The sequence below is a fragment of the Miniopterus schreibersii genome (assembly GCF_964146895.1).
Source record: "Miniopterus schreibersii genome assembly, chromosome: 16".
In the NCBI taxonomy this organism is placed as follows: domain Eukaryota; kingdom Metazoa; phylum Chordata; class Mammalia; order Chiroptera; family Miniopteridae; genus Miniopterus; species Miniopterus schreibersii.
The window spans coordinates 45,343,154-45,355,563 of NC_138116.1; the positions used below are offsets into that span (position 1 = coordinate 45,343,154).

A 12,410-nucleotide genomic window follows, 5' to 3' on the forward strand; every position below is an offset into this window, starting at 1 on the left:
AACAGAGAAGCTGGATTCAAACCCATATTTCTTCCCTGGCTAGGTGGCTCCGTTGGTTGGGCATTGTCCCATGCACTGAAAGGTTTCGGGTTCAATTCATAGGACACATACCTAGGTTGTGGGTTCAATTCCCAGTCAGGGTATGTACGGGAGGCAACCAATAGATGTATCTCTCTTGTATTGATCTTTCTCCCTCTCCCTTTATTGCTCTCTCTCAAATCAATAAATTCATCCTTGGGCAAGGATTTAAAACAAACAAACACAAAAAACCCCACGTTTTCTAGACTACCAAACCAACACCTACTACAGGCCACCAGCACCTACTACAAAGGCCTTCCTCCGTTACATCGAGGCTGAAACCACGTGGCAAACAGCACGAAGGCCAAAGCAAGGCCCACCACATGACATTTTTTAAAGTCAACCTAAAAACGTGAGACTAACCTGTAACAACTCTTCTCTGATCCCCATCTCAACCTATCTTTTAAACACAAAGATTCCCGTGACTGAGGAAGTTTCTCTGCCTCATAAACAAGCATGGGGACTAACTCTTTATTCTGATTTTTCCACCCCTCTGAATTCATGTTCAAAATCCAGACTGCGGTCTGAAGTTTGTGCAGTTCAACGAGCTTAAAAGACACAGGGAAATTACTGTAACTGCCAGTCTGTGGCTACTTATGACACCAAGGGGTGGGCAAGATGCTGAGAGCCCAGCCCGGCCCTCAGCCAGTGCCACTGTGCCACTGTATTCAGACAGCAGAGGCTGGCTGAGGCACACAGCAAAGAACAAGACCACTGAGAAAAGACACCATCCTTCTCCCAGAAGGCGTCTCACCTGTTTACAAATCAAAGTTCTGTCACTCATAAGTTGAGCAGCCCCACGATCTCTCTGGTCTCAGTTTCTTCATCTGTGAAATGTACATAATATCAATTCATGTTGTGAGAACCACATTAAACATTGTTCCTGAAGAGCCAACACAGAGCACTGGCAGCTCCTCCCCAATCTCCACGACAAGAGGAAGGAGGTCAAGACCCCATCTTTCCTCCCAGAAGACATCTCTGAATCCCCAGGCCACACACTGACTTGCATAACATGCACATCATAGTATTTAATCTTCGCATGTTCATATGGGTCCTAGCAGGCTGTAAGCTTCACCACAAGAGGGACATTTTTTTGGCCATGTGTCCTTCCCCTGCAGCTCTTTGCTATGGACACAACAGCCACGACAGTTACCAATGAATCACATAAGCCAGCCTGTCTAGAAAGGTTCCAACTGGGGGAAAACAAAGCCAGAGCTTAAAGCAGTGGTTCTCAAATATTAGTGCTTCCTAAAAATCACAGGAAGTGGTTATTTAAACTGTGGCTACCTGAGTCTTGCCTTCAGGAGATTCTCATGCAGGGGAATCTCTGCAAAATGATGTGATGAGGGATAGAGGGCTCAGCTGCAGAGGAGCAAAAGAACTCAAAGACAGGTCCTAAAGGCAGTAGGGCTGAGCTGTGAGGTCCCTCCTCCCCACTCTCCTATGGCCTTGGGCATCTGTGTCCTACTCAGGGCTTTGACTCAGTACCAGAAGTAGCCTAAATTTGTCAAGAGTAAAGTGGGCAAAGGTCCTGAGGTCAAAGCAACTTCCGGACTCTGTCCTACAGGAAGCAAACTGTAAAGAAGCCAGAAACCTAACCTGTTAGCATTTGGTGTCCTCTGAAGAGCATTCAAACCAAGCTCCAGCTTTACACATGAGCACAGACATCCCAGAGTAACTTCTCTGGCCAGAACTATGGAACTGACAAACCCACAGCTTCCCCTGCAAGAAAAGAACATACCCCAAAGCTGAGAGTGTTTCCCTATTATGTCTAGGGATGTGAGCTGAGCTTAAGTCCTTGGCAGCAGGGCACCTACAAAGTCATGCAGCTCTGATCTGTCCAAACTCTCAAGGATTCTCAAGGTAGAGAAGAGAGAGAAGCCTCACACAGCAAAAGGTGCCCCTTAATACCACACACCTGATACAGAAGCATGGGTACCTTGGTTTCCACGTGGGAGAAACCAGTTTGTTTCAGCAGACAAGGTTCAAGAGCATTAGACACATCATTTTTTTTTAAAGGAAGAAGATTCTGACATATGCTCCAACATGGATCGACCTTGAAGACATCATACTAAGTGAAATTAGCCAGACACAGAAGGACAAATACTATATGGTGCCACTTATATGAAGAACTTAGAGAAAAAAATTGAGTTGGAAAGTAGGATGGGGCTGCCAGGGGCCGGGGGAGGGGAACGGGGGGTTAGTATTCAACAGGACAGAGTTTCGGTTTCACGAGATGAGGAATCTGCAGAGGGACAGGGGTGACCGCTGCACAACAATGTGAGCGAGCGTAACGCCCAGAACTGTGCTCTCCCAAATGGCTAAAGTGATACACTCTGTAACATACATTTCACCACAACTGAAAACAAACAAGCCATAGGTCATCTTTTTGCCTGCTTCCAGAAGGGAAGAGGAGAACATGAAAGCAGAGCCCCCAAACTTCCCTGCCCAGGATACTCTGCCTCAAACTCGGGCCCTACTTCCCCTCTGGACTCGGTGCTTTCCAGGAAAGCCTTCCAAACTGACCTTTGGGTTCTAATGAGGCCAGCACCTTAGACTAACATCTGTCCCCAAAAGCTCAAAAGAAGTGGTAGAATTTGGTACAATAATGGGCAGATTACAGAAGGAAAAACAAAAGTACAGTAGAGGAGAGAGGCAGCAGTTTGGAGTTTCTAGATCCTTCGCTCTGTCCACCCCTGAAAAACCAGAGGCCCAGCCAAATTGCTCAGGCTCCCTCACTTGTCTGTAAGGCTGCTCTGAGCCCACCTCATTTCAGCTTGCATTTGGGAAATTTGTTTTCCTTTTTTGGGAAAATTGCCTCTCCTCCACACCCACCAGTTACAGGGTATGTGGGCGTAGCAAGAAAAAATTCCCAAATAAGAAAAAGTAATTCCCAAAGGTTTGTCTCAACTCAGAGCTGCCTGGAAGTAGAAAGGCAACAGTCAGCCCCTGGAGGCCCAGACCCAGCAGAAACCCCCAAGCAGAAAAGCCTCTCAAAGCAGCCCTGACCCAGGACCGAGGCCCTCCTCCTATTCCTGGGACTCCTGGCAACTGTTGTGCCCCTTTGGTCCCAGTGAAGGGGCCCAGATAGCTCACCCCAGCTGGTTCTCGGGAACCCTCTGGAGGGCATTCTCCCTTCTGCTGAGGAAGCATTAGGAGCTGCATACCCGCAACACACCTAATCCCTCTCCCAGACGCGCCCCAGCTCCTACCTTCTCAAACTGAAAGCAGAAATTCTACAACAGTGCATTTACAAAGGTGGTACTTCAACTCCGCAAATATTCACCGGGTTTCTACCACGTACACCCAGGCCAGACAATGCAGAAAGATACCAAGAATTATCAGGGGGCCCAACAATGGGAAAAGAAAAAACACACACGTCACAATCTAGTTGATAAAGAGAACATTTAAACAAATTAAAACAAACAGTAATATTGTATAGAAGTCAAGTGACAATTTGAAAGATTCTGACTAAATGTTAAGGGAACAGCCCAGCTATAAAATGCTACAAAAGTTATTACATGCAGATTAGCTATGGAGGTCTAGGCAGGACAGGGGAGTACTGGAGCCAAGCTTGGCAGGAGTGGTAGAATCAGTGGTGGCCACTGGCTGCTCAGAGCTGCTGCTCTTAGATACTAGCACCAAGATGGGACCATTATACAGGCACAATGGTCTGAGCATGCCACAGGAAGTGGTACCTATATGCTCCCCAGGTAAAGGCATGCACGAGCGGTTCTGCTAGCCCTGTGGTCAACTGATATGCAGGGACACTCCATAGAAACTCCTTCACACCAGAAACAGGCCCACCCTTATTCCCTGCCTGGCACTTACCACACCAGCCAGCAGAGTAACCCTGCTCCATCACCTCCCTCATTCTCAAAAAATCTGATGGCTGAGTCCTTCCATACCTTTTAAGAACAGGGATGATAACTCATATTTTAATTTTAAAAAATTTAAGAAAGTCATTGACAAGATCTCACAGGGTTTCTAAGCCTTGACACTGCTAACATCTGGGTGGATGTTCTGTGCATTACAGCATGCTTAGCAGCATCCCTAGCCTCCACCCACGAGGTGCCAGTGGCAACCCCCTCCACTCCACACAGTTGTGAGAATCAAAGATGATCCGGACAGTGAGCCCTTAGAGGCACTGTGGTCCCCAACTGAGGCCCACAGTTCTCGGCACTCAAGAGAAAACTCCCAGCATGGCTAGAATTCAGTTCACACACAAGCCTGCCTGAAAAGCTGTCCTGCTCCAGGTATCAGGACCTGGCTGGCCAGGTGAAGGCAGGAGTCTAGGCTTCAGGAAAGCTGACCTCTGGGTTGGAGCTCCAGGATTCTGGACTATACTCATTCCAGCAAATAGCCATGAAGAACAAGGCCTGATGCAAACCACTGGGAAACAGGAGCCCACCTGTACGCCCCACAGCAATGGCCGCTGATGCTGACCACTGGGCAGCTGGCATCTGATAGCCTCTTCCCAAGTGCATCCCAGACGCTTCCTTGCAACCTCCCCCATACATAAGGGAAAAGCTTTACAATGTGAAATGTTGCTTTGAAGGTATTTCAAAGCAACTGTCACTCATAGAAATAATGCCACTTTATTCCCTGGAAATGCAGTGTATCTGTCCGCCCACAGTTTGGGCAGATCAGCACTAACTGGCTCACAGGGTAAGTCTTAATCTTAAACACCAAGGTTATCTGCCAGAAAGTGGCCCATGGCCCAAAACTCTCAACTCTGGGCATTTCCTCAATGCCCTCTCTGTAGTCCAAGTTTTCCTTGAGGCTTCTTTCTCTTCTCATGTCACTAGCACAGCTCCACTTTCGCCCTAACAGCACACAAAATAATACCCAACCAGCATACAGGTTGCTGAGAGACCAAAATGTACTGTGAGGTGCCGTCCTCATGGCTCAATGGCTCTTGGGATGCAGCATGTGCTCTGCATTTGTGCCCACACAAAGGTGTCCCCAGCAGCCACCCTCTTTGTGCTTGTGCAACTAAGCTAAAGGAATAATGAATTGTGCTGGAATCCAGTTAAACCTAAAGAAAGATTTCCTGACCAGAATAACTGGTCTACAGGGAAAGTCCAGGGAACTCTCTTCAGGATGGTTCACTGCCCCAGCCCAATCTGAATACAATCCAGTGACCTCTGATGCCCCTTCTCTAACTGTTAGTCTTTGCAGGGCTTCAAAACAGGTCAGCCAGGCAGAGGGAAGGACAAAGTAAACTTCAGGGCTCTTAGCAGCCCAGCTCCCACACCAGAGCTACTGCAGGCACAACTGCCAAGTCGGGAGAACACACAGGGGAAGTGCTGGCTCTGCCTCCACGCCTGCTTCCTTTCCCCAAAGGAAACAAGTGTCCAAGTGAAATCAGTTCCCCTGCTCCCACCTCTACCAAGTTCTACCATCCCAATGGCACTCACCTCCAATCCAGTCACCTCAAACTACTCTGGACCGCAGACGTTTCCACGGTAAAAATCCTCTGTGGCCCATTCACATTGTACAAATGTGCTCACAGAAAGAATGAGAGGGAAGAAAATTCTTTTTAAGAAGGAACCAATAAAGTGATGTCAATAAAGAACTAGGTGTCATACCTAATAATTCCATACCTACATATCATACCCATTAATTCATCCCAGAAACAAAATAGAGAGAGTATCACACCACTAAGATTAGGACCCACGTGTGGAAATGGACCCACTCATATTCCCCTATGAGCTGTAATAACCACCCTAAAATCCAAGCGTCCACATACTCTCTGAGGTCCTTGGGTAGGACAGTCATCTCTGCTCACAGTTCCAGAACCTGCTTTCACCCTTCCTGCAAAGAAATGAACTCTGGGTGGGATGGGGCCAACCCATTTTACATGGTGTGACTAGATTTTCTAGGATAATCCCAGTTTTAGAATGCTGTCCAAATGAATGCACATATACATATTCAAATGGAACCAGAAAAGGTGTGCTCAAATCCTCCATCTTCAACCCTTTATAAAGCTTGGAATTCAGTCATACCTTAGGTTAGTCAGGGGACCAATCTCTTTTAGAGAAAAAAGTCAGGACACAAAATGGGTGGAAAAAGAAAAGCCAGAACATTCTACTTGGTTGGTTTTCGAGTTTGCCTCTGGACCAAGAGCAATAAACACTCATCCAGCCCAGGAAGCAGGAAGCATATGAGGTGGGTGGCAGGACAGGAAGGAACCAGTATGCCCTGGCCTAGTGACCAGAAGAACAATGACAACCATGAGACCTCTGCAGATCAATTGGATAAGATCAGTTACAGCAATGGAACCAAGGGGCAGTCTTGAGACTATAGCAGTTGAATGCATGTGTGCTCAACTTCCACATACACCCCCCAGAGCCAGCCCCCCATCTGTCCCTGCAGTTCCACAGCCTGCTCCACTTCTAACTAAGAGGGCTATGGCTGAGTCCAACTCCTATCAGCCTGGACAAAAGTGACTCTCTTCCTCACCACTAACTCTCACCCATGATCACTGGAGATGCCTCAAACCAAAGGTCTTGGTTTTAAAGGTCATCTCTACCAGTTGCCACAGTTCTTCAAAAATTCCAGATTCTGAAACAGAAGCCCAAGTGATTGCACACAGATGATGCAAATGCAACCACAATGAAGTGGCCTGGCGACATGGAGATGGGGAGTGCGCCACGGAGGACACCTACCATCTCATCCAGGGCGTAGCGCAGGAGGCCGTGCTCGTAGAGGATGAAGAACCGCCGCTGCCATTTCTGTAAAGGAGCAGAGTGGGTGTTTAGCAGGGTCTGGCCCCATCTCCACTTGCTAAGTCCCTGTGCCTGACCAACCTGTATCTAAAGAATGCTGGTTCGAAGCTTCCATGTCTGAGGCAGGAAAGGAGGGACCCAAGGTGAAAGAATGGCGATTTATTAGTCAGGATTGGGCCAAAGGAGAAGCCCAAACCACCCAGTGTGCTTCCACACAAAATGTCTGGTTTATATTAATTTGCAAACTCCTCGGAAGCAGAAATGTCTTGGTCACCTTTTTGTATTTTTTCCACTGATTTTTAGAGAGAGTGGAAGGGAGGGAGGGGGAGAGAAAGAAAGACAGAGTAACATCGATGTGAGAGAGACACATTGATTGGTTGCCTCCTGCACGGGCCCCAACTGTGGGGCGGGGATCAAACTTGCAACCCAGGTATGTGCCCTTGACCCGGAATCAAACCCATGACCCTTCAGTCCATGGAGCCATACAGGCCAGGGCTGTATTCTTTATGTACTCAGCACAGAGGTTATAACATAATATGTGTCAATGTTTATTTTGTGAATTATCTGACATGATATGGAATAACCTTAGAATCAAGCACTGATTCCCCACTTCTGAGAAAATCTAGAAACCTGCTATACAAGGTTGTTCCAGTGATCCACAGGTAATGGAAGGGAAAAAGACAGCCAGGCTCTAGTATTCACTGAGAAGTGAGCTAACAAAAGTCAGAACTGAGGCGGTATGAGACCAGTGGGAACAACTCCGATGTCCAGGGAGTATGCTACTGGCAGGGTGCCCTCGCTACTCTCCAACCAAAGGCCCGGCATTGGGGGCCAACGGCACTGACAGCAGAATAAAAAGGACCACGAGGGTATGTGCCTTCTTCATGAGGATCCATAACCTCATATTTTTCAATGTTTCAAAAAGCCCAACATAATTCATACTTTTAGTAGCAATAAGGCCATAAGAACTAACTAAAATATCATGTTTCTTTGCTTTGGGCCAGAATTACATCATTTATAATAATGATTTCCCATTGGAAGCTGGGAATGGCAATTCTGTACGACCTAAATGTAAGTGGGAAAGGGAGCTACTCCCTGGTTACTGCAGGCATTGAAACACAATTCTCCTACCTGAGTGGCAGAAATAGGACACTCAAATGGCCTCACAAAGAGGACCTATAGAGGATGGTTCCACGCTGGTTGTTCAGGGAGAAACTCTTCCCAAGAAACATTTCCAAGGCACCTATTTGTAGTGTTTAGAGACAAAACCCATCTAGAAGGAATCCCAAAGGACCAAGAAAAAAATAAAGGTCTGTGGGGCACCATGAGCCCCACCTCAGAATACAGCATTCAGGCTAGGGGTAGCAGAAACCAAGAGACAGGTCAGAAGCTCTCTGAGTGAGCAGAGGACAGGAAGGGAGCAGAGCTGGAGCAATTTATAGGGTACAAGCAGCAGCACCTGGAAAAGAGTGTGTAGGAAAGAAAGATGGCATTTTATTTGAAGTTTATTCACCTGGCAGAGGAATAAACCACTGGTCAGGGACAAGGCTGGTCTGACCATCTCACTGCTCCAACAGCCCATGCACAGCAGGGGCCGGCCCTTGGCTGGAAGGCCCAAGGGAAAAGCAACAAAAGCAAAGTTGGTCCTCAAGACCCTCATCCCTTCACTAGCATGTATTTTCTGAGCCCCTAGAGCAAGGGAGGAAGGGAGGAGAGGAAAATGAAGAGGAAAGGAGGGAGGTGCAGGAGGCAGGGCCTTGGCACTGACAGAACTGGGAGCCTAATTAGCATAACTGCAAACATTTGCTGAACTGCCCTTCTGCCTTTCCCATTTAACTATTTCTAGAGTCAAACGGAGCCATGAAACAGGCAGCACCATGTGAGAGTTTCTCACTGTGAAGGGAGCACCAGGTTTACCGATGTGTAATTGAGACTTTCTGTGGGTCCTCCGAGTCTGCCAAGTGGGGTTCCCTGCAGGTTCCACCATCCCATGACCCCCTGTCAACTCCCACTTCCCTCTTCCATTCTGTCAGTGTGCCATTAGATGGGCCCCTCTCTGGTCCCTCCCACCCCGGGAGTTCACTGATTCCCTTACCCGAGACCGATGTACTGGGTTGTCAAAGTCAGTCCCATCTGGAGCCAAGAGCAGCCAGCCACCATAAATGGGTTTTGCCTAGAGGAGAAAATGGCAGGTCATCAATGGCCTTGAACCAGAGAGAGAATAGGTTTCAACAGTCAAATTAATGACAAGCACTAGCAAGAAACAGAAGTCACCTCTGCTTAGCACACTCCACACAGCTCATTCCCCAGCCACAGGCTGAGTCTCCAAGAAAGATGTTTGATAGCAAGAGGCTCATGGGAGGTCTGCAGCAGCTAGTATAAAGATTGGAACGCAACACCCAGTGGGAAGCTGAGAAACTGTTCAGAACTCCTAAGAAACAGATACCTCTCTCAAGTTCCTGATCAAGCCACCAAGATCAGGAAAAAATGACACTTTCTTCAAAAATCATGTGAGTGCCAAGGTGTGCCAGGCACTAGTTATATCATGTGAACAATACAGTCAAAAGCCCTCACCCTAACGGTACAAAACAGGGTCTGGGAGAAGAGACAGCTTTAGTGATCACAGCTAGCACTGGCCAAAGAATCATCAAATTACTGGCTGTATGACTTGGGCTGAAAACCCTTTGAATTTCAATTCTCCCATTTGAAAGGGAGGGGGATGGACAATAATTATATCTACACCCCATGAAACTTATGTGAGGAAGAATGGGGTAACACAAAGGACCAATAAAAAGGTGCAGCCACTGTGGAAAGCAGTCTGGCAGTTCCTCAAAAGGTTAAACATAGAATCCCACATAACCCAGAATTCTACTCCTAGGTATATACACCCAAGAAAACTGAAAGCAGGTGCTTAATAAAAACTTGGACATGAATATTTACACCAGCACTATAAACAATGACCAAAAGGCAAAACAACAGATGAAAGGGTAAACAAACTTGGTACATCCATTCGATGGGATACTATTCAGCAATAAAAAGGCATGAAGTACTGACACACACTACAATATGGATGAACCTTGAAGACATTAAGTGTGGGCAGGCAGACATAAAAGACCACATACTGTATGATTCCAGGTAAATCCATAGAAACAGAAAGCAGATTAGTGCTGCCAGGATGTGGAGGAAACAGGAAATGGGGAATGAACACTAAGAGGGTTTCTTTCTGGGGTGATGAAAATGTTCTGGATTAGATAGTGGAGATGGCGCATGACCTTGTAAATATACTAAAAACTACTGAATTGTACAATTTAAGAGGGTGAATTTTATGGTATGTGAATCATATCTAAAAAAAGAAAACAGAAAAAAATAATGAGTACAGTGTTTGGCCTACAAGTGCCTAATAAATGTTAGCTACTATTGTATTTTTATATTCAAAGAGTCCCCCTCATCCAAGGCCCTGGCAGTAGGGGCTCAACATGAACTAAAAGATCCAGACAGACACTCTGGCTCTGCCTCCCTTTCTAGCCACACCCAGATAGATGGTGAGAAGGGGCAGGAAAAGGCATAAGCAGGCCTATCTGTCCACTACCCTTTGGAGGACAGTAACACAAATTAAACCCCAAGCCTCTACCTTACACATAGGACTGATCTCGGATTAAGCCTTAGGGGTCCTCCTAACATGCTTTTTATTTAACACTCTCCAAACTGGAAGGCCCTGTCACACCATCTCATTTTATAGCTGTGGAATCTGTGACTCAGAGAGGGAAGGTCACTTGCCAGAGGTCGCAGAGCATCTGGGTTAGCCAAGAACACTCTTTTTTTCTTGGCTTCTGCAGGCTCCTCAAGGCCCCAGGGAAGCACTGGCTTTTCCCTGGGAACGTGAACAGAGCAGGTAAAAGGGGCCTTGGGCAAGGGGTATGGTGTGGGCTGAAGGAAGGAGGTAAGAGGCTGGCTTTGATGAAACACGGGAGTGGGTACTGACAGGGAACCAGGGATCTGAGGGACACAACTCAGGAGGGCCATGACCTGGGTGAGGAATGAAATTCTGCCTGGGGAAGCAGAGCAAAGAGAGTAGAGGTCTGTTTTCTCAGCAAACACCAGAGGCACACAGCAATCCCCTAGGCAAGCAAGCACACTAGGCCTCTCCCACATCACTCAGGGGCATGCACACTTGGCAGACCCCATGAAAGCCAGCACAAAGGATGGAGGTCAGCACTGTGGTGGGTGTCCTGGGCCAGGTGAATCCCCACTTTGCCTCCCAGCCTGCAGTTCTCTGATCTGTAAAATTGGAGCTGAGATGACAGTTATGTCTCCTCTACTTCTGTTTAGTTTTAATTGTATACCACCCTCCTAGTCTCTGGCTGCAGGGCTTTGGGGCAACTTCACACTACCAGCTATATCTACCAGACCTGTCCCCAAAAGGGGCAGTGGAGACCTAAGGGACTGGCACAAGTTCCCCCAGAACCTGCCACTGTTTCACCCCAGCCCACCTTCAGTGTCATTATTCACTCAACAAATGTCTACTCAGGCCTACTGTGTGCACAGCCCCATGTGCTGTACACCAGGGAGCCTGCCAGCACCCACCTTGCTTGGCTATGACTTCCTTCTACAGATCACCCCAAAAGGTACCCTTCCAGGTATGCAGGTTGTCCTGAAAGATGGGGAGGCTGGGCCAAAGTAGGGCACAGGGCAAGAAACGAGTGCTCTGGGAGGAGGAACAGGCTGAGAAGCAGGTAGCATTCCATCAAGAACACTTACCAAGGCAAATCCATACTGAAGAAAGGTAATTAGTGGTTGCCTAGGGTTGGGGGTAGAAGGATTGGGGGGTGAAAGCTAAGAGGTACAGGGTTTCTTTTTGGGATGACGAATATGTTCTAAAAGTGACTGTGATGATGGTTGCACACATCTGGGAATATACTGAAAATCATCGAATTGTACACTTTAAGTGGGTTAATTATACGGTATGTGAATGTTATTTCAGTAAAGCTGTTAAACAAAATCATCTCCCAAGGCCTGTGTCAGGCAATGGAAGGCAGAGAGAAATAAACTGCTCCTATCTTCATGGGTTCACAGTCCAAAAGAAATGTAAATTAATGAATCTTTCTCCCACACCCAAGAAGGCCATATCTGGGGAGGGGCCGAGAGGGTCAGTTTGTAAGTTTTCAAGTGACTCTGCCACCCCACCCCACCCGCCAGATTTGGGAAACTTAATTGAAAAATATAGGGACAAAGGTTTCAAAAGGGAATAACCAGGTCCACTGGCTTGTAGGAAGGGAGGTGGAATGTGCCAGACACAGTGGCCAGAGGGGGAGCAAGAGGCGGCAGGCACAGGGCTGACAGAGTAGAGGGTAGAGCAAGAAGCACCTAAAGAGTTGACTTGGTGCCTACAGCTGAATGACAAGAACCACCACGAGGTGTCCGCTGTGCAACTCCAGGGTGGCTGGGAGACAGCAAGGTACCTGCCGCCCTGCAATACCATGCAAGCGAGCAAAGAGGGGAGCAGAAATGACTGTGAAGAAGGTGAGCTCCCCCCTCCCACACACACAGGAGGACGGCCTGCGAGAGGACTCTGTGGGCACAGGCAAGTGCAGGAATGACTGC

General features: G+C 47.6%; 1 protein-coding gene across 13 annotated transcripts in view; it reads right to left on the reverse strand.

Annotated features, from left to right (window-relative positions):
* The window catches only part of MPRIP (myosin phosphatase Rho interacting protein), a 151,196-nt gene that overhangs the window by 112,273 nt on the left and 26,513 nt on the right, over nucleotides 1-12,410 (reverse strand). For 11 of the 13 annotated variants that reach the window (XM_081162348.1, XM_081162355.1, XM_081162349.1 and 8 more), the window contains exons 2-3: nucleotides 8,905-8,982; nucleotides 6,750-6,815 (exon numbers count right to left, since the gene is read on the reverse strand). The exons of the other annotated variants lie outside the window; for them this stretch is intronic. In XM_081162348.1, the coding sequence (XP_081018474.1) occupies nucleotides 6,750-6,815; nucleotides 8,905-8,982 (144 nt within the window). The remainder of the gene's footprint in view (nucleotides 1-6,749; nucleotides 6,816-8,904; nucleotides 8,983-12,410) is intronic. 13 annotated transcript variants of the gene reach the window in all.